Source organism: Sphaeramia orbicularis, chromosome 16 (assembly GCF_902148855.1).
Source record: "Sphaeramia orbicularis chromosome 16, fSphaOr1.1, whole genome shotgun sequence".
NCBI classification, from domain to species: domain Eukaryota; kingdom Metazoa; phylum Chordata; class Actinopteri; order Kurtiformes; family Apogonidae; genus Sphaeramia; species Sphaeramia orbicularis.
In genome coordinates, this window is record NC_043972.1 from 39,900,381 (window position 1) to 39,924,402 (window position 24,022).

Sequence of the window (24,022 nt, forward strand, 5' to 3'; positions counted from 1 at the left end):
AGTTTCAGGGAAGAAGGTTGTTGAAAGATATTGATGACCTGGAGTTTGACCTTTCAGGGTCACTCAAGGTCAAAGGTCATGAATCCAAATGAACATCCATATATGACTTCCTATCAGTACTCAATAGTAACTATATTGATATCTGTAACTATTTCCATGTTATAAACAATCAAATTATGGCCCATTATAAGTCAAGGTAAATTTATAAAATTTCAAAAATTAGTCAAAAATGAAAATTTGTCAAAACTATGAACAAACTTTTCAAACATTGTCCGAAGGAAGCTGGAATGCAATTCGAAAATAATCCGGCCAGTAGTTTCAGAGAAGAAGATTGTTGAAATCTAGACATTGGTGACCTTGAAGGGTTAACTCAAGGTCAAAGGTCATGGACCCAAATGAAAGTCCATGTATGACTTCCTGTCAGTGCTCAATAGTAACTATATTGATATCTGTAACCATTTCCATGTTAGAAAAAATCAAAATATGACCCATTATAAGTATCGGCTGGTGACCTAATAAAAATCCGCTCTATACTATTTGACTAAATGTCGTAAATATTACAAGAGCTTTTGGCGATGTTGAAGAACTCATATCCTTTTTTCACAGTGGTGCATTTAACTGAAGCTTATGCTGGTGTTGTTCTAGTTGTTATGTTTTCATCAATAGGGAAATGACTAAGAATGGAATTTCCTCCCTTCACTAGAATATCTCTTGTTATGATTTCAGAGAAAAAAAGAAATATTTTCCACATTTTTTGCTCTTTTTCTTTTCCTTTCATCAGAATTTCCTTTGGATCTTCAGTGTGAATATGTGATTACTGGCGAACGATTGATTTGCACAACCATCAGCTGAAATAATGTTCACCCCTTATTCCAGACAGATGCAGCTCTGACCTATGATGCGGTCCACATTGTGTCCGTGTCATACCAACACGCTCCGCAGATGACCGTAAACTCGCTGCAGTGCCACCGCCACAAACCCTGGAGATTTGGAGGACGCTTCATGAGTTTCATCAAAGAGGTGATGGGGCACCTTTGGCCTGTTGCTATTTGATTTCAGTGTTATTTATAATGCAGTGTACTGATTGAGTACTGAACATGACAACAGGAGTGGAATGAGGGCTGCGTAGTCATTCGGGACTCAGATATTTACCCAACAAATCAATCATATCCGCACACAAAGCAAACCAAGCCTTGATAGACACATCAAAGCAGTGTTGTTGTCAGCTTTATAAATTCCCTGTATTCATAACCTATTTTCCAGAAAGCGCGTACTGTAACCTTTTGAAAGCACAACTTGTGTAATCGGCTCTTATTTCATCTAACATGAGAGTATGACAGAGCCTCAGAATACACAAACAAGCCTGTGCAAAATGGCAGATGAAGGGTGTGCAGAGATGCTACTATTTGTATCCTGATTTGTTCAAACAGCAGAATCATTTGTTTTGTGGGGGTTTTTTTGTTTTTTTTTTTGGGTGTGGTTGAGTCAGACTGTGTTAAAAAAAAAAAAAAAACAGGAATTCCAGTCTCCTCCATTCTCCTGAAAATCACTTCAGTGTTAAAGTAATAACCTTGTGGATGTGTAGGAGTCTGGGTTTGCCCTCTAGCTGGGTCTTATTATGGGGAACTGCCTTATAATTTGGACAATCATCACCGAGCCATCAGAATTACTGTGGGCTGTCCACATAAAAGACAGCCCACACTATCAGCAGCTTCATTCAGAGACTGTCCTTCTTTCATGTCTCCATTGTTATCGCACTGTGTGGTTTTTGGTGTTTGTGCCCAGTTTAACCCTTTTAACCCAGGGGTGTCAAACTCATTTTAGTTCAGGGGCCACATTCAGCTAAATTTGATCTGCAGTGGGCCGAACCAGTCAAATAATAACATAATAATATAGAAATAATGTCAACTCCAAACTTTTTTTGATGTTTTAGAGTGAAAAAAGTACATTTACATTATGAAAAGCTTTACATCTACAAACTATCCTTTCAACAGATGTGAATAACATGAACAAACTGAAAAAATAAGTGTAATTTTAACAATATTCTGCCTCAGTTTATCATTTACAGGGTGGGGAAGCAAAATTTACAATGAACATTTAGTTGTTTTTTTCTCAGCAGGCACTACATGAATTGTTTTGAAACCAAACATATATTGATGTCATAATCATATCTAACACTATTATCCATACCTTTTCAGAAACTTTTGCCCATATGAGTAATCAGGAAAGCAAACGTCAAAGAGTGTGTGATTTGCTGAATGCACTCGTCACACCAAAGGAGATTTCAAAAATAGTTGGAGTGTCCATAAAGACTGTTTATAATGTAAAGAAGAGAATGACTATGAGCAAAACTATTACGAGAAAGTCTGGAAGATACTATTAAAGAAGAATGGGAGAAGTTGTCACCCGAATATTTGAGGAACACTTGCGCAAGTTTCAGGAAGTGTGTGAAGGCAGTTATTGAGAAAGAAGGAGGACACATAGAATAAAAACATTTTCTATTATGTAAATTTTCTTGTGGCAAATAAATTCTCATGACTTTCAATAAACTAATTGGTCATACACTGTCTTTCAATCCCTGCCTCAAAATATTGTAAATTTTGCTTCCCCACCCTGTACACATGTATGTTATAACTTACAGATCACAGTGGATCTACAAATACACAAAACATTTAGTAACAGGCAGAATCTTGTTAAAGTTGTCCTTATTTATCTTAAGACATTTCAGGTTGTTCATATTTGTTCAGGTTATTCATATTTTTGTGAAATTTTACTTTGTAAATGTAGATATTTTCATGTATTTACACTAAAACAAAGAGAAACATTTGGAGTTGTCATTATTTATATGTTGTTATGGTAGTATTTTACTGGTCCTGCCCACTTGAGATTGAATTGGTCTGAATGTGGAACCTGAACTAAAAGGATTGTTAATATCTTAGTGTAATTTTTGCATCTAACAAATTCATCCCAAGGGCCAGATTGGACCCTTTGGCGGGCCGGATTTGGCCCCCGGGCCACATGTTTGACACCTGTGCTTTAACCCCTGACGTGTCTGTGGTGAGCGCTCTAATGTATGATTTTTTTTTTTTTTTAATTTTCATAATTCATTTGTGTGCTCAATAGTTAAAAATTCTAAATGTGCTGATAGAATAGACCTTGTTCTTTCCATACACATCTGAGCATGCTCAGTGCACCCCCCACTGCCTGTGGAATGGGCGGTAGAACACAGAGCAGTGAGTGAGACTGACTCAAAAAAAAAAAAAAAATTTGCTTAAATTAAGGAAAAAAATGTTGAACTAAGCAAAAAAATCTTCAGTTTAGTAAAACAAATCTGGAATTAAGCCAAAAAAAATCTTGAATTAAGCAAAAAATCTTGAATTAACAACTTCAAATTTTTTTCTTTGTTTTAGTGCAAAAAATAGCATTAACCCTTTCATGCATGAATTACACTGGGTTACAAAAAAATGTTTTTTGCAAGTTGTCTAGGTTTTTTCAACTGAATTAGGACCATTTTGCACCGCTAAATCCAAAAATGACATCTGTTTTTCTCAATCAGGTCAGGTTTTTTTGCTAATTTGATTTTGAAAAATTTGATCTTCTCACAAAATTGATTACATTTTTGTGATTTTATCAGTTGATTTTTCATATAGTTCTCACCCAAAATAGGTTTTAAGAGGAAAAAAAAATCATTTTCTAACAGGATTCCTGTTAGTTACAATGGTGTATTCACCGCAGATGTAGCAGAATACGTCAGGCTTATTTTTGCAAGATCTTCTAGTCAAAGCCATTTCATTCACCTGTAATATTAAAAAAACATTAATCATAAATTGGCAAAAGTAAAATCTTCAGAACTCGTTTATTGCAAGAAATATGAAAGAATTTTGTATCATATGATGTGAAAATGCCCATAAATGTAAGCAAAAATGTTAAAAAGCCAATATGTAGCATAGTTCAGAAAGTTGACCTGATTGAGCAAAATTAATTTGATGTTTGGATTCAGCACACCAAAATGATCCTAAATCAGCTCAAAAAACTTAAACAATAAATTTGTTGTTGACCAGTGTTATAAGAACCTTAGTCAAGATTTTTTTCCTGAGTGTTTTTATTCCTCTTTAGGCATGAAAAAAAAAAAGTGATTGAATATCTTTTAATGGACCTATCTTTTTGTGGAGTTACAAAAATATCCACTCACCTGGACACCAAGTGGTTAATTTTTGAAGCAAAGAAACATATATTTAAATCGCAATATCAGAAAGTGATATACTGTGTGAAAACTATGAAATAAAAACATTTTTAATGCAGTTAATCTGATGTTTTCTAACATTTTAACATACTCTAATGCTAGTTGTTACTCACGTCATGGAGATAATATGAAAAAAAAAAAATAAAAAAATGTTTAAGTAAACTGTTAATTACAGTCTAATAACAACTAGCAAACATGTTAGTGCAGATCAGGTTTACCAACAACAGCAAAGTTGCAGTAATGGCGTGAATTGCAGTGTATGGGATGGTGCTGTGTTGGCTGATATGGAACTAAAACAACAAAACCCAGGAATATACAAGAGAACAGCTGCAGAATAGCTGTCCAATGTAGTGACCACTATGCATGAAAGGGTTAAATTATGAAAATATTTACATTTACAAACTCAATATTACTCCGGAAATGTTTACATTTACAAACTCAATATTACTCCGGAAATGTGAAAAGTATGGTATAAGAGGTGTGGCACAAAACTGGTTAAAAAGTTATTTGCAAAATAGGTTCCAGTATGTAACAATTGGAAATACAAATTCACAGCTTAGAAAAGTAACATGTGGGGTCCCACAAGGTTCAGTTCTGGGACCTACATTATTTATATTCTATTTAAATGATACTTTTATGGCATCTAGTGAGTTAAAATTTACAATATTTGCAGATGATACTAATTTGCTTTATTCGGGAGCAAATATGAAACAAATATTAGAAACTGTTGAAAAGGAATTGATCAAGTAAAAAAAAAATGGTTTGACATAAATAAGTTATCACTTAATGAAGATAAAACAAAATTTATGGTTTTTGGTGGTGCTAGGGTAAATTATGATATAAAACTGAAAATGAATGGAATTGAAATTGAAAGCGTGTATGAAACAAAATTTTTGGGAGTGATTATTGACCATAAACTCTGTTGGGAACCACAAATAGGATATATCAAACGTAAAATGTCCAAGGCTGTTGCGATTCTTTATAAAACTCGAGATTTGTTAAACAAAAAAATGTTTGCATATATTGTATTGTTCACTCGTAATGCCACATATGTCATACTGTGTGGAAATATGGGGCAATGTGTATAAAACTAATATAGACCCAATAATTAAACTCCAAAAAAAGCTATTAGAGTCATAAACAAAGCTGGTTATCTCTAGTCAAGTAATCCACTTTTTGTCGAATCTGGTTTACTAAAAATTTTTTGATATTGTATAAACAATGGAATTTATGTTTCGTGCTAAAAGTAAAAATCTTCTGTTTGTATTCAGAAAATTTTTAAGTTAAGAGAAGGGAATTATAATTTAAGAGGGATGTTTGTGTATGAAACATGTAAAGTAAGAACAAAATTATGGAACAAATTGAAGGATGAAGTGAAATTGTGTAGCTCGCTGTCAAGTTTCAAAAAAGCTTTAATTTGTCAAATTCTCAAGGGCTATGAAAGTAATATGATTTCAAAGTGACTTAAGAAACCGAATGTAGAATAATTTGTGTTAATGTTTTATCTGCTGCAACTTCAGGTGTGGAGTTGGAGTAAGGATGGGAATAGGAGAAGCAGAAATAAGCCTCTGGCTACAGCTTCTTCCTTTTTCAGTTAACAATTGTATTAATTTTATGTTTGTTTGTTTGTTTTTTTATATGTATGTGTTTTTTACATAATTGAAATAAAATATTCATTCTTTATCCTGTAACAATAAAATGTGAATAATCTGAACAAATATGAACAACCTGAAATGTCTAAAGAAAATTAGGCACAATTTTAACTATTTTCTGCCTGTTACTCAGTGTTTAGTGTCTTTGTAGATCCGATCCATAATGCACATATAGAAATGATAAGTTGAGGCAGAATATTGTTAAAATTGCACTTATTTTTCTTAAGAAATTTCAGTTTTTTTCAGGTTATTCACGTCTTTTTTGTTTGGATAGTTTATAAAAGTAAGTATTTTCATAACTTAATGGGGTTTTTTTTCTTCACACTAAAACATAGACAAAAATTTAGAGCTGTCATTATTTATGTTATTATTATTATTATTTTACTGGTCTGGTCCACTGGAGATCAGATCGGGCTGAATGTGGCCCCTGAGGGAAAATGAGTTTGAGACCCCTGAAATAAACGATTTGGGCTTTTTTAAAACATCATTTTCCTTCTGTTTTTTTTGGTTTTTTTTTGTTTTACCTGTTGTTTGCAGTATTGTGGTGATATTCCTTTATTTAATTTTTTTTTTTTTTACCATATCACTGGTTTTTGGAGTTCAACCACGTACCAAAAAACAGCTGGACTGATGTAGAAAAAACAAAATCTATTTAACCAAAATTCAAATACTTGTTGTTCAGTGTGTTCCAGTTCACAGTTCATGTTCAACATCCTAAATCTCTTATTGATGTGCATTCTGAGTGCCTTATTTAGTAAAAACCTGTCAAACTTCAATTCCTCTTTTTGTCTTTATCTGTTATTCCACCCTGTTTTGATCCTAAAACACACAGTAAAACAAAACCACTGAAGAACATTCACAGCATCATGTTTACCTGAAAGTATGTCTCAGGGGTTAAAGGGTTAAAGCAGTCCTGTTGGAAACCAAAGACCAGAATAAAATGTTGCTATTGTACATTTCTGCAAATTATAGGCATGTATAATTGTCTTGAACCAAAACTAATGTTTCATATTAAGATTTTTTTTTTTTTTTTTTTTTTTTTTTTAATTAATCTGATATTTTGCACAAGCTTTAGTTGATCCTCTTTGATTCATAGCGGTGTATTTTAGGCACAGCCGGTGACAGATGCTAGTTGTTTTTTTTTTTGTTTTTTTTTTTTAAGATCATCTGATGTTGTCCAAAAAATGATAATAATGCGTATTAACCAATGTTGCTGTTAATCACTGACATACATGTATACCAGGATGCAAAAATCTAATAATAGGTAATCCAATTTTCGTGTTGTATTTTGAACAAAAAAAAAAAAAAAATTCACATTTTGTGTTTGTGTTTACATTACAAACATGGCATTTAGAAAATAAAATAGAATATGACAGTTATTGAGGGTTTGGTATGTTTATTTACAGCTCAAGTTGATGAAATACAAAAAAAAAAAAAAATGTAGAAGAGTCAAAAACAAATTGTATGAAAGATGTTTTAATATTATTCCGCGACTGTGCCTATTACGCACACTCGGTTTTTAGGAGGGGCCTCTGGGTGGGATTACAAAGGGTTAATGTGTATATCACCTTCTGCTTCAATTCAATTCATTATGGAAGTACTTAATTGCTTATATGTCTGTGCATGGACATATTGGTTATGTTTAGGAAAGAAGAAGAGGACTTGGTTTAATGCAAATAAATAAATATATATATATATATATATATATATATATATATATATATATATATATATATATATATATATTTGCAAGTATATGACAAAAATTGATTCACAGTGGGCTTCATTCACAAACCGTGCATAAATCTGTGCCTTAAACCGTGAGTACACATGTTTCTAGTGCTGCTGGTTTTAATCAAGGCCTGTAATAAGAATATCATAACAAATCATTAATGCGTCAGTGCAAAGTACCCCAGCATAGCAGTAAACATACACACGGATGATCCAACATACATTTCAATTACACATATACTGACATGATAAACTGGGCAATGCACTGCAAAAAATGCCCTCCTAGAAATAACCCTAATATTCCTAAATCTGATCAAATTGGCTTATACTTAGCAAAAAAATTCTGCTAATGGAGCAAGAAAAAAAATCTTGGCTAGAATTCTTGTAGAAGCCAATAACGTAATAACGACCCATAACGTAATAAATTTGCCAATTTTAAAATAGCGTAATAACTAGCCAATAACGTAATAAAAGTCCTGAACCGATAACGTAATAACTTTTGGCTAATAACATAATAACGTATTAAGAATGTTTTTTTTTTGCCAGGCCAATAACGTAATAACCAACCAATAATGTAATAAATTATTACATTATTGGCCAAAAGATATCACGTTATCGGTTCAGGACTTTTATTACGTTAATGGCCACTTATTACATTATTGGCCTATTACATTTTAAAAATTGCAAATTTATTACGTTATGGGTCGTTATTACATTATTGGCTTCTACAATTCTTAAAACAAGCAAAAATGTCTATCAAATAAAAAAAAATAATGTGCCTTAAAATTAGGCAAAAATGCTAGAATTTTAGTAAACAGTGCTTAGTACAACAAATAAAACCACCTTGATATTAGCTAGAAAATGTTATTAAGAAAAAGTTTCATATATATACTGAACAAAAATATAAATGCACGACTTTTGTTTTTGCTCCCATTTTTCATGAGCTGAACTGAAAGATCTAAAACTTTTTCTGTGTACACACAAGGTTTATTTCTCTCAAATATTGTTCACAAATCTGTCTAAATTTGTGTTAGTGAACACTTCTTCTTTGCTGAGATAATCCATCCACCTCACAGGTGTGGCATATCAAGATGCTGATTAGACAGCATGATTTTTGCACAGGTATGCCTTAGGCTGGCCACAATAAAAGGCCACTCTAAAATGTGCAGTTTTATCACACAGCACAATACCACAGATGTCACAAGTTTTGAGGGAATATGCAATTGGCATGCTGACTTCAGGAATGTCCACCAGAGCTTTTGCCTGTGAATTGAATGTTCATTTCTCTACCATAAGACATCTCCAAAGCTGTTTCAGAGAATTCATGAAGAAGACTGTGCGAGGAAAATGGTGGTCACACCAAATACTGACTGGTTTTCTGACCCCCCTGGACCACCCAATACAGTAAAAGTGCACATTTTAGAGTGGCCTTTTATTGTGGCCAGCCTAAGTCACACCTGTGCAATAATCCTGCTGTCTAATCAGCATCTTGATATGCCACACCTGTGAGGTGGACGGATTATCTCAGCAAAGGACAAAGGAGAAGTGCTCACTAACACAGATTTAGACAAATTTATGAACAATATTTGAGAGAAATAGGCCTTTTTTAGTTTTTAGTAGTTTTAGATCTTTGCGTTCAGCTCATGAAAAATGGGAGCAAAAACAAAAGTCATGCATTTATATTTTTGTTCAGTGTATATTTTTTGAATGATAATATTTTTCTTATGTAAACATTTCTTGGCAAGATTATTTCCCTATTTAGATGAAAACTAAGAAAAATGTTCTAGATATAAGGCTTTTTTCACTTAGAAATAATTTTTTGCAGTGTGTAACATGGTAAAATAAACACAGTAATTTCAGTATCGTCCATATTCTGTTGATACATAACCTAGAACGTCTGCAACACCCACTGGGACCAAGACTCACTGAATGGTCACATTTTTACAAACGCATCAGCACACGTTATCAAAGGTTTTGCAGGTTAAAGTGAATGAACCTAACATACTCGCTAGCTACTAGCACTAGTAATGCCGATGACCCACAATGCACAGCAGCAAAGCCTTGACCACCACAAGCTCCTCTTAATTTTCTGTTTTCTACCTCTTTTATTGATCTTTCAGTGTTGGGATTCTTTTGCTGTTGTGCCTTTAAATCACCTTTACACCTTTAAATCACAAATGTTTTCATTTATACACATCTACAGATTGCAGAAACGTACAATGGCATCGTTTTTTACTCGGTGAATGGATTGCTTGTTGGCTAGTGTGGAGTTACAGTACGCATTTGCGAGTGATCTCCTTGGAGACTGACTGTTAGACAGCGTGAGGTCATTCGGCTGTAGATCACAGGAGTCCTTCTCAACCTTCATGACGCCATCCCTTTCCATCAAGGTGTCTGTGTGCCTCCACAGTGTTATTCCTTCCTTCTTTCCTTCATATTCACACCTGCCTACCCCCCACCTGTCTATTAGGCTGCTTCTTGGCCAGGCCGTCATTATAAAGGAGAAGTGGTTCTCAATTGACCTACCTGATAAAATACAGGTTAACCCATAAAGATCCACTGACGACCAAAACTATCTACTGATGTAAACTGTTTAACACCTGTTTACCCACTAATCCTATCAATACATGTAAATAATTGGTGTAAAATACATAGTAACAATAGTAACTATATCATCAAGGAAGCCAAAGTAATCTATTATGTTGTATAAATGTGAGATGGGGGTGGGATTTAATATGTTTCCTTCTTCCCATTCCTTTTTGATCAGTACATATTGAATTTATTTTATTTCTAGTGTACATGGCAATTGCGATTTTGTCTTGATCACCTTTATTTATTAATGTATTTGCTCGGATATTAGTTCCCTGTACACAAAAAAAAATGTTTACTTTTTTCTTCTGCTCAAAACAAATAAATGAATTAATGAATTTTTTTTTAAAAAATGAATGAATGATCTAAACTGTTTAATCCCTGTTTACCCACTAATCCTATCAATACATGTAAATAATTAGTGTAAAATACAGTTTGTCATCTTTTCATGGTTATCAGATATGACCCATTTGGACGTTCACAGGCTCTGTAGCGAACGTGGAAACACCGTCATCTTCTACAACATTGATTCACCAGTAAAACCCATGGAGTTGGATCAATGACAGTGGATAGAGAGACTCGTTTTATGTTCATTTAATGAAATAGTTTGATGAAAAAGTCACTTTTTCTTCAGTTTTCTCTCTTTTTGATGTAATAACCCTCAACTTTAATCTGAGTTTTTATGAACATCTACGTGATCACTAAATTAAATATTGGAAATCACTTGAATTTTGCTGGAAAGATACAAAATACAGAGGATTATTTTGTAATAAGTGGTGACAAATCACTTAAGAAATGTTAAATATAGAGAAAAAATGATTTGGGAATTACCACAAAAGTAGCACTGGGGGTTTTATTTATTTATTTATTTTCCTTTTTTTTTTTTTTTTTTTTTTTTCTTATGGTACTGGGTTTTTAGAGGTTAAATAAATAAATGAGTTAAAAAAAAGTAAAATTGGCTCCTTGTTGGGGCCACAGAGTCACCACTGTGTCTAGATGGGACAACCTCGAACATCACTAAATTGGCAGTTGTTTCTAGAACTGTACCTACCATTACCTGTTACTTACAGTACTGTGGGTCCAATGACTAGTCGTCCTCTTACATACACATTCTGTGTCACTAAATGTATAGGCCGGTGTTTTTCAACCTTGGGGTCGGGACCCCACATGGGGTCGCCTGGAATTAAAATGGGGTTGCCTGAAATTTCTAGCAATTAATTAAAAAAATAAATAAATAAAGAAAAAGCCTATGTAAAGATATGCTTTTATATCAAATATTTGAGTATAGTTTTAATTCATAACAATTTTGATGTTATATACCTAATATTTGGAACCAATGTTCACTTTTAAAGTCTTTGAAAAGGTTTGTTAAGCATCTGCAAGTGCTATTTATACAATAAATTATAAACATTTTTCAAATCAGTGAATTACATATGGGAAAATAGCTGATTTTTATTGAAGAAATGCAAAATATAGAAGATAATATTATAATAAATCAGTGTTTTTCAACCTGAAAAAAAAAAAAAAAAAATATTAAAAATATATGGTGAGTTGAGAGACAATCCCAATACATAAAAGAAAAATTATGAAGCTGAAACTGAAGCACTGTGGTATTTTTTATCTTTCAAATGTTCATTGTGGTCAGTTTCAGATGCTGCAGCTCTTTCATAATTCATAGTTCGAGTCATTGTTTGTTCAGTATTAATTATCAGCCTTGTAATTCCAAGCTGGACTGACTGTACATATCCTGACCAAGGAAAATCAAATTCTCACTTTGTGCAGTAATCTACACCTGGCTTTTCTGCCTCCGTCCATAATAATATACATTATATAGACTAAATGTCATCTAAAATTAACATTCATTTGCAACATAATATAGCAAACTGTTACATGATCAAAAACAAATTCATTTTAGCCAAAAAAAAAAAGTGTCTGTTTGTGATGTTAAAATGGGGTCACGAGCCAAAAAAGCTTGGGAACCACTGGTATAGGCCCTGGACTTTAATTTACGTCACGGATCGACTCAGTGTACCAAATGTCAATCTTTCCTCTCTATATTTTCCACAAAATGCCACCTTTGTACTAACAAGCATAAATCAAAAGTATGTCTTGGCTAGTTAATGTCGCTCTCATGCCAGTCCACATCCCCAGGAAGTGTGATCTTTCATTATGACACCAAAGCCTGCAGCTCACTGGTTTTCAAAGCCAGTATTAAAACTGGCGTGGTCCAAATCCACAGAAGACTCTTGGATGAGGAAGCAAACCCATCTTTTTTTTCTTTTTTGTGTTTGTTTAACTACAAAGTCATATGGTGCCAGGTTCTGACAGGATAAAAGAGTGGTGCATGTGTTTTATGAGGAGCTTACAAAGGCCAGGTTGGTGTCAGCGAATATCAACCTATCGCATTTATGCAGGTTTATCTCATTTGGCCACTCCCCAAAAACAGATCGACACAGTCAGCTGGAAGCCTGAACGGAAAAATCATGCTACAACAGCTCTATTTGATCATTCAGATTGTACTAATAGCAAGGCACCAGAATTAAATATGGAGATTTGACATTTCTGCAAACTATGGATATGTTTAACCTCAATGTTTCTAAACCAAAATGCATTTCATATCGACATTTCAAAATATATCTGTATCAACATTACAGTGTTTTAAGATTGAGCATATAATTGATGGGTTAGGGTTAGGGGTTAGGCAAAATTATTGGTTGAATTCATACCAAATTTGGTTTATCGATTGTCAGTGACCTAGAATAGATGTCATTACATTTTGGGAACAGTAGGTCAAAGTTAAATTTTTTTTACGAATTTTAATTTTTTTTTTTCCTCCCCATGTCCTAATAATAGGCAAAATTTCACATGTCTGTAGCAGCAAAACTATTGGTTGAATTCATACCAAATTTGGTTTATAGATTGTCAGTGACCTAGAATAGATGTCATTACATTTTGGGAAAAGTTGGTAAAATTTAAAATTTTTATGAATTTTTAAAATATATATATTTTTTTCCATTTACTTATAATGGGTGAAATTTTACATGTATGTAACAGCAAAACTATTAGTTGAATTCATACCAAATTTGGTTTATAGGTTGTCAGTGACCTAGAATAGATCTCATTATATTTTGGGAATAGTAGGTCAAAGTTAAATTTTTTTATGAATTTCTAAAATCTTTTTTTTTTTTTCCCCATTTACTTATAATGGGCAAAATTTCACATGTCTGTAGCAGCAAAACTATTGGTTGAATTCATACCAAATTTGGTTTATAGATTGTCAGTGACCCAGAATAGATCTCATTATATTTTGGGAATAGTAGGTCAAAGTTAAATTTTTTTATGAAATTTTTAAATCTTTTTTTTTTTTTTCCCATTTACTTATAATGGGCAAAATTTCACGTCTGTAGCAGCAAAAATATTGGTTGAATTCATACCAAATTGATTAAATATGGAGATTTGACATTTCTGCAAACTATGGATATGTTTAACCTCAATGTTTCTAAACCAAAATGCATTTCATATCGACATTTCAAAATATATCTGTATCAACATTACAGTGTTTTAAGATTGAGCATATAATTGATGGGTTAGGGTTAGGGTTAGGGGTTATGCAAAATTATTGGTTGAATTCATACCAAATTGGGTTTATATATTTTCAGTAACGGAGAATAGATGTCATTACATTTTGGGAAAAGTTGGTAAAATGTACAATTTTTATGAATTTTTAATTTTTTTTTTTTTTCCATTTACTTATAATGGGTGAAATTTTACATGTATGTAACAGCAAAACTATTCGTTGAATTCATACCAAATTTGATTTATAGATTGTCAGGGACCTAGAATAGATGTCATTACATTTTGGGAAAAGTTGGTAAAAGTTCAAATTTTTATGAATTTTATTTATTTATTTATTTATTTTCCATTTCCTTAATTAGGCAAAATTTCACATGTCTGTAGCAGCAAAACTTTTGGTTGAATTCATAACAAATTTGGTTTATAGATTGTCAGTGACCTAGAATAGATCTCATTATATTTTGGGAATAGTAGGTCAAAGTTAAATTTTTTTATGAATTTTTTTAATCTTTTTTTTTTTTTCCCATTTACTTATAATGGGCAAAATTTCACATGTCTGTAGCAGCAAAACTTTTGGTTGAATTCATAACAAATTTGGTTTATAGATTGTCAGTGACCTAGAATAGATCTCATTATATTTTGGGAATAGTAGGTCAAAGTTAAATTTTTTTATGAATTTTTTTAATCTTTTCTTTTTTTTTTCCCATTTACTTATAATGGGCAAAATTTCACATGTCTGTAGCAGCAAAACTATTGGTTGAATTCATACCAAATTTGGTTTATAGATTGTCAGTGACCCAGAATAGATCTCATTATATTTTGGGAATAGTGGGTCAAAGTTAAATTTTTTTTATGAATTTTTTAAATCTTTTTTTTTTTCCCATTTACTTATAATGGGCAAAATTTCACATGTCTGTAGCAGCAAAACTATTGGTTGAATTCATACCAAATTTGGTTTATAGATTGTCAGTGACCCAGAATAGATCTCATTATATTTTGGGAATAGTAGGTCAAAGTTAAATTTTTTTATGAATTTTTTAAATCTTTTTTTTTTTTTCCCATTTACTTATAATGGGCAAAATTTCACGTCTGTAGCAGCAAAAATATTGGTTGAATTCATACCAAATTGATTAAATATGGAGATTTGACATTTCTGCAAACTATGGATATGTTTAACCTCAATGTTTCTGAACCAAAATGCATTTCATATCGACATTTCAAAATATATCTGTATCAACATTACAGTGTTTTAAGATTGAGCATATAATTGATGGGTTAGGGTTAGGGTTAGGGGTTATGCAAAATTATTGGTTGAATTCATACCAAATTGGGTTTATATATTTTCAGTAACGGAGAATAGATGTCATTACATTTTGGGAAAAGTTGGTAAAATGTAAAATTTTTATGAATTTTTAATTTTTTTTTTTTTCCATTTACTTATAATGGGTGAAATTTTACATGTATGTAACAGCAAAACTATTCGTTGAATTCATACCAAATTTGATTTATAGATTGTCAGTGACCTAGAATAGATGTCATTACATTTTGGGAAAAGTTGGTAAAAGTTCAAATTTTTATGAATTTTATTTATTTATTTTTTTTCCATTTCCTTAATTAGGCAAAATTTCACATGTCTGTAGCAGCAAAACTTTTGGTTGAATTCATAACAAATTTGGTTTATAGATTGTCAGTGACCTAGAATAGATCTCATTATATTTTGGGAATAGTAGGTCAAAGTTAAATTTTTTTATGAATTTTTTTAATCTTTTTTTTTTTTTTCCCATTTACTTATAATGGGCAAAATTTCACATGTCTGTAGCAGCAAAACTTTTGGTTGAATTCATAACAAATTTGGTTTATAGATTGTCAGTGACCTAGAATAGATCTCATTATATTTTGGGAATAGTAGGTCAAAGTTAAATTTTTTTATGAATTTTTTTAATCTTTTCTTTTTTTTTCCCATTTACTTATAATGGGCAAAATTTCACATGTCTGTAGCAGCAAAACTATTGGTTGAATTCATACCAAATTTGGTTTATAGATTGTCAGTGACCCAGAATAGATCTCATTATATTTTGGGAATAGTGGGTCAAAGTTAAATTTTTTTTATGAATTTTTTAAATCTTTTTTTTTTCCCATTTACTTATAATGGGCAAAATTTCACATGTCTGTAGCAGCAAAACTATTGGTTGAATTCATACCAAATTTGGTTTATAGATTGTCAGTGACCCAGAATAGATCTCATTACATTTTGGGAATAGTGGGTCAAAGTTAAATTTTTTTAATGAATTTTTTAAATCTTTTTTTTTTCCCATTTACTTATAATGGGCAAAATTTCACATGTCTGTAACAGCAAAACTATTGGTTGAATTCATACCAAATTTGGTTTATAGATTGTCAGTGACCCAGAATAGATCTCATTATATTTTGGGAATAGTGGGTCAAAGTTAAATTTTTTTATGATTTTTTTTAAATCTTGTTTTTTTTTTCCCTTTTACTTATAATGGGAAAAATTTCACATGTCTGTAGCAGCACAGCTATTGGTTGAATTCATACCAAATTGACTTTACAGATTGCCAGTGACCTTGAATGGATCTCATTACATTTTGGGAACAGTAGGTCAGAGTTCACATTTTTTATGAATTTTTAAAATCTTCCCATTTACTTATAATGGGCAAAATATGTGTGAGGGGCGGGGTTTGTTGTGCCTGGCACCACTTGTTTAAAGGTTATTTTTATTTTGGATCACATTGATCTGTACATGGAACCACTGACACCTTTTTTGACCCCCTCCCCAGCCCTAAGGGAATAAATCCATGCACTGGTCCTACTGGGTTTGAGTTGTAGACCCCATTTCTGCACGTCAGCTAAATCTACAGATATGAAACTGCATAGGCCTAAATCATTACAATACAAACCACAATGCAGGGGACTGTTTTCATTTATTGTGAACTAACAAAACTCTTGCGGTGCAGCTATTTTAGCCACTTGGCCATGACTACAGCCAATCAAATATTATTACATAGTGGACCTTACACAAACAGTATTTCAGTTATAAAAACCCTTACTCAGACTTGATTTACACTTGCTTCGAGACAGGCTTCTGACATGTTCTGAAGGTCGAATTGCCCCTTTGGATGTGAGATGGCTGAGGCATTTATGTCACTCTGTGAATTAGAGCTGTTTGAACATACCACCCACCTCTGTGGCGATAGGCCAGATGGAACGAGGTGTGTGGGGGTCTGGAAAAGGAGAGTGCCACAAATTTCTCCTTGAAGCTTCGATTTTCTCACAACAAGTCCTGGCAAGCTGCGGGGCAGACAGGAGAGAGCTATAGCCTGTAGGGCTGTCACACTTTGGATTTTAAATATCAGAAGAGTGCTAGCGCTCGACACACGGTGATTGATTATGCTATTGTACCAAGACCTATTAAAGACACCGTGTCCTGAATGAAAGTGACGACGATAGGTAATTAGAAATCAGCTTTTTTTTTTTTTTTTTTTTTTTTTTCTGAGAGATCACAAACAGAAAAAGAAGGTAATAAAAAAATAAAAGTTGGCACCTTGTTTTCCAAAACACCCCCACCAAGGCCAACAATCATAAAACAGACAATAACAAAGACAAAGGCATTTAAATAACTTTGATACCTCTATTAACCCATAAAGTGGCACTTCCAACATATTTTTTTTTCTCTATAGCAGGGGTGTCAAACTCACGTTATTTCGGGGGCCACATTCAGATAAATTTGATCTGCAGTGGGCCAAACCAGTAAAATAATAACATAATAATATATAAATAATGTCAACTCCAAACTTTTCTCTATGTTTTAGAGCGAAAAATGTTAATTTACATTATGAAAAGGTTTACATCTACAAACTATCCTTTCGAAAGATGTCAATAACATGAAAAAAACTGAAAAAATAAATATAATTTTAACAATAATCTGCCTCAGTTTATCATTTACACATGTACGTTATAACTTACAGATCACAGTGGATCTACAGATACATGAAACATTGAGTAACAGGCAGAATATTGCTAAAACTACACTTATTTCTTTTAAGAAATTTCAGGTTGTTCATATTTGTTTAGGTTATTCACATTTTTTGCGAAATTATACTTTGTTTTAGTGCAAATACATGAAAATATTTACATTTACAAAGAGAAAAAAATGGAGTTGTGAGTATTTATATGTTATTATGATATTTTTTTACTGGTCCTGCCCACTGGAGATTGAATTGTTCTGAATGTCGAATCTGAACTAAAAGGATTAATATCTTAGTGCAATTTTTGCATTTCACAAATTCATCCCAGGGCCGAACTGGACCCTTTGGAGGGCCGGATTTGACCCCCAGGCCGCATGTTTGACACCTGTGCTCTATAGGGTGGGTAAAAAGTAACTAAGTATTAAAAATTGGTAATAAAATCCATATTCCTATTACAAATTTATAGAAACTTTGAAACTACTGAAATTTATTGAATGTTATTTACATTATTAGGACTCTAAACAGATGCTACTATATCATTAAGGAAGTAAAAATAATGTGTTATGTTGCATAAATGTGAGATGGGGGCGGGATTTAATAAATTTTCTTCTTCCCACTCCTTTTTGAGCAATATATATTGAATTTATTTTATTACTAGTGTACATGGCAATTGCTATTTCGTCTTGATCATTTTTATTTATTAATGTATTTGCTCGAATATTTGTTCCTTGTACACAAATTTTTTTTTTTTTTTTCTTCTGCTCAAAAGAAATGAATGAATGAATGAATGAAACAAATGATACATGTTCTTTATTACAAATATTTCAACGTAAACGCCAGTGGTGTCAACCAGTTTCCTCAAACAGCCAGGGATGGAATGAACAACCTTCTGAAGGATATCATCTGGGATATCATTGAGAACTTCCTGAATCTGTGAAATAAGATGATAAGACAATAAGAAAATAAGAAATCCCCATTAGTGTTTGTTTAAAAAGTGTTTTCGTCATGACTTCAGTGATACTAAAAATTCTATAAGCAATTTCTAATCCCACCCTGTATATCTAAGTAGTCTTAAGTGATTTATCACCATTTATTATAATATTATCCTCTGTATTTTGTGTTTTTTCAGTGAACATCAGATATTTTCCTATATTTCATTTACTGGTCATGTAGATGTCCATAAAAGCCCAGTTTAAGGTTGACTTTAATTATATCAAAAAAGGAGAAAACTGAAGAAAAAAGGACTTTTTCAGTAAAATATATCGTTAACTGAACATAAACCAAGTGTCCCCATCCAGTGTCATTGATCCAACTCCATGGAATTTACTGGAGAATCAATATTATTTAATTAGGTCTTATTTTTATCTCTTACCATCTAAACAAAAACAGGTATACTTGATTCTAAACCATATTAGAAGAATGAGTTTTATTAGATATTCTCTAAAACGCAATACTGTATTATTCTTATTCTTAATCTTATTCTTATTCTTTTCCTATAAAGACCCAGAGCTACTTTTGTGTCAGTTCCCAAATTAATTTCTGCTGTATAACTCTATATTTAACCTTTATTAAGTGATTTATCGCCATTTATTATAATATTATCCACTGTATTTTGTGTTTTGTCAATAAAAATCAAGTATTTTCTTGTATTTAATTTACTGATCATGTAGATGTTCATAAAACCTCAAATTAAAGTTGAGGGTTTTTATGTCAGAAAAAGAGAAAACTGAAGAAAAATGGACTTTTTCAACAACAATATCATTAACTGAACATAAACCAAGTGTCTCCATCCACTGTCATTGATCAAACTCCATGGGTTTTACTGGTGAATCAATATTAGTTAATTAGGTCTTATTTTTATCTCTTACCATCTAAAAAAATCAGGGATACTTGATTCTAAACCATATTAGAAGAATGAGTTTTGTTTGATATTCTTTAAATAGCAATACTGTATTATTCTTATTCTTATTCTTATTCTTATTCAAGATCCAGAGCTACTTTTGTGTCAGTTCCCAAATTAATTTCTGCAGTATAACTCTATATTTAACCTTTATTAATTGATTTATCACCATTTATTATAATATTATCCACTGTATTTTGTGTTTTTTCAGTGAAAATCAAGTATTTTCCTGTATTTAATTTACTGATAATGTAGATGTTCATACAAGCTCAAATTAAAGTTGAGGGTTTTTATTTCAGAATCCGAGCAAACTGAAGAAAAATGGACTTTTTCAACAACAATATCATTAACTGAACATAAACCAAGTGTCTCCATCCACTGTCACTGATCAAACTCCATGGGTTTTACTGGTGAATCAATGTTGTAGAAGATGACGGTGTTTCCACGGTAACTACGTCCAAATGGGTCATATCTGATGACCATGAAAAGATGACAAACTGTATTTTACAGCAATTATTTACTTGTATTGATAGAATTAGTGGCTCAACAGGTATTAAACAGTTTCAGTCAGTAGATGGTTTAGGTGGTCAGTGTCTGTTTGGGTCTGTACGAGTTAACATAAGTATAAAACGGACAGATATGTAGAATAGACTGATACACAAGTGTGTTTTGGCTTGCGTGCATGTGTGTGGAGGTGGCGGGTATCAGAGAATTGTAATAGGGGGCAGTTATGTGTTTTTCCCCCTCATGGGGAATCAAGCAAAAAGAGATGGATGTTAATTAACTCTGTAGTCTGGAGGGAAAATGCGTTGGAGGCGTCGAGATGTAAAATGTAATTAAAAAAAAAAAAAAAAAAAAGGAAATACAGCCTGTATGGTTTGTGTTTGGACTTTTGGACCGTGGGTATGTGTGGGTGTGAATTAACTCTCAGTGAAAGATACAGGGTGTCGCAGCAGGAGCGTGTCCATGCTTTGTCGACTGCACTTGAACATTTCTCTGTTTGTTTGAACTTTCTATGTTATTGTATTTGAAACATGAAAAAAAAATGTTGGAGATGGTTTATAAATGTCTGCGGTTCTAAATATGCAGATGTGTTATCTTTCAGTCCCACTGGGATGGTTTGACGGGGAGGCTGTCTTTCAATAAGACATCGGGTCTGCGTACGGACTTCGACCTGGACATCATCAGCCTGAAGGAGGACGGGCTTGAGAAGGTAACGTTCTGACGTCTATAGGGTGTCCCAAAAAAATGTATACACACTTTCACCCTTTCATGCACAGTGGTCACTACAGTGGACAGTTATTCTGCAGCTATTCTCTTGTATAGTCATGGGTTTAGCTGTTTTAGTTCCATATCAGCCAACACAGTGGACACTTATGCATCATCTCATAAACTGCAATTCATACCGTTACTGTAACTTTGCTGTTCTTGCTTGGTTCTTGAGTGGAAATCAATTGTTAATTGTTATTTTTTGCATATTATCTCCATGAAGTGAGTAATAACTAGTATTAGAATATGTTAAAAATGTGAGAAAACATCAGATTAGCTGCATTAAACATGGTTTCATTTCACTGTTTTCATATCACTTTATGATATTGGGTTTTAAATACATGTTTCTTTGCTTCAAGAATAAAATTCATGGTGTAGCTGAGTGGACATTTATGTAAATTTATGAAAAAAAAAAACAACCTCAATCTCACTGTTTTTTTTTTTCATGCCTAAGGAGGAATAAAAACACTCAAAAAAAAAAAAAAAAAAAAAAAAAAAACAACTCAACTAAGGTTCTCATAATTCATGCATGAAAGGGTTAACCCTTTCATGCACAGTGGTCACTCCAGTGGACAGTTATTCTGCAGCTGTTCTCTTGTACAGGGTGGGGAAGCAAAATTTACAATGAACATGTAGTTGTTTTTTCTCAGCAGGCACTACGTCAATTGTTTTGAAACCAAACATATATTGATGTCATAATCATACCTAACACTATTATCCATACCTTTTCAGAAACTTTTGCCCATATGTGTAATCAGCAAAGCAAACGTCAAAGAGTGTGTGATTTGCTGAATGCACTCGTCACACCAAAAGAGATTTCAAAAATAGTTGGAGTGTCCATAAAGACTGTTTAGAATGTAAAGAAGAGAATGACTATGAGCAAAACTATTATGAGAAAGTCTGGAAGTGGAGGAAGCAACAAAAAACGTACCGAAGCTTTTGTTAAAGCTCTCAAATCCAAAATCCTAAAGGATCCAACCAAATCCATGAGAAAAATGGCAATTGAACTTGAGGTAGACAACAAGACCGTTAGAAATGCAGTTAAATATGATTTGAAGATTGAAATTCTCATGACTTTCAATAAACTAATTGGTCATACACTGTCTTTCAATCCCTGCCTCAAAATATTGTAAATTTTGCTTCCCCACCCTGTATATTCATGGGTTTAGTTGTTTTAGTTCCATATCAGCCAACACTGTGGACACTTATAGCACAGCAAAAATTGGAGAGTTGAAATTTCAGGGTTAAACATTTGAGAGTCAATTTTCACTCTCAAAGTGTAGTTTTAACTCACTGTGAGTTAAATGTCATTCAGAGTTGGGGTTAACCCTTTCATGCATACGGGTCATGCGCTTTCTAATTCTATTTTAAGAATTGTATTCTATTTTTTTTCTTCTATTCTGTGTTACTATTTTATACGCTATTTTATATTCTGTTCTATACTAAATTTATTAATTTCAATGCCCCCCCGCCATGTGTTAGGGTTATTACACCATATTAACCCTAACTCTATTATACCATATTCAAAATCCAGTATTTCTGAAAATGTAGCTTCCACTGTCAAATAATATCAGTAGTCTGTGCACAAATGTATTAGCATTATTTCAACACAGTTCTATGCATTTCTTACAACTTTTTTTTTTTTTGGACAAAAATGGCCACTCATTTCACCCCCTAAGTAAATTTTAGCCGTATTACATTTTGAAAATTAAATGAATTTCAATAAACACCTGCTTTATAATTATTTAAAGTGTGTATACATTTTATTGGGACACCCTATATTTGTCATGTGAAGTAAAAATACACATCGCACTCAAATACAACCACAAATCCACCATAAGTACTGATTTCAGAAATACATTTAACGTTTTCTTTCTGATGCGGAACAGATAATGCAAATCTGACAGTATCATTTACCTCCTAACAAGGAAGCAAATTGGCTGTTTCAACATAAGCATAAGTTAGTGGATCATAAAGCAAATTGGATTAGGGTACACATTAGGGTGTTAATTGCAGCCTCTCTTAATGATAATTTGAGGTGATGCCCAAAATGCTGTTTGGTGGTAATGAGCTGTATAAACATGTTTTACAAAACGGGAGAAAAAAAAAAAAAAACCTGAACTAAAAGGTTGGTAATGTAGAACTTATTTTATTACACTGGAAGGCAAAGTACCCTCTGGACTATAACAGCTTTTCTCTACTAGAGGGCTTTCATACATTATGAATACATCAAATAGGGATAAGTCCCATTATGACTTCCTCAAGTACTCCCCAAAGGCTCAAGACTATATAATAGTCAGGGCTTTCAGCATGTAACACTTTGGTACAAAAATAGGGCTTGTAAAACGGTGGCTTTGAAATGCTTCTTCTTCTTTTTCACTAGCATCATGTCATGTGTGCGGTGAGTTAAGCTGAATCTCACCATACGATACCAGATGCCGTAGTAGCGTCGTCTGATTGTGTTTCTGGTAAATCCTACACGTTAGCATGTTAGCGTTGATCCAGCAGCCGCAGATTGTTTCCTCTTTTTTTTTTTTACCTCCGCCAAGAAGGTTATGTTTTTGTCGGCGTTGGTTTTTCCGTCTGTTTGTTTGTTTGTCTGTGTGCAAGATAACTCAAAAAGTTATGGATGGATTTAGATGAAAGTTTCAGGAAATGATACTGGCACAAGGAACAAATGATTACATTTTGGTGATGTTCGGGGGTGGGGGGGGGCACTGATCGGCCTTGGCGGAAGTCTGCGCTCTACGAATGCTTTTCTAGAAAAGAGAGTACAGACCTCTGCCAAGGCAGATCAGTGGCCCCCCACCCCCTCATCCCCGATCACCACCAAAATTTAATCGTTTGTTCCTTGTGCCAGTATCAATGATTCCTGAAATTTTCATCCAAATCCATCCATAACTTTTTGAGTTATCTTGCACACAAACAGACAGACAGACAAACATTTGGGGGGGGGGGCACTGATCTGCCTCAGCGGAGGTCTGCGCTCTCTAAGTGCTTCTAGTTTGGGTTTTTTTGTATTTTTGTTTTTTTGTATATTCCATGGAATCGGCTTTAACTGTTTGAGCCTGTTAAGACG

At 33.0% G+C, this 24,022-nt stretch overlaps 1 protein-coding gene across 1 annotated transcript in view; it reads left to right on the forward strand.

Moving 5' to 3' along the window:
* Positions 1-24,022, forward strand: part of LOC115435542 (glutamate receptor ionotropic, kainate 3-like) — a 239,968-nt gene that overhangs the window by 168,765 nt on the left and 47,181 nt on the right. The window contains exons 7-8 of the mRNA XM_030158013.1: positions 877-1,020; positions 20,780-20,887. Coding sequence (XP_030013873.1) covers positions 877-1,020; positions 20,780-20,887 — 252 coding nt within the window. The remainder of the gene's footprint in view (positions 1-876; positions 1,021-20,779; positions 20,888-24,022) is intronic.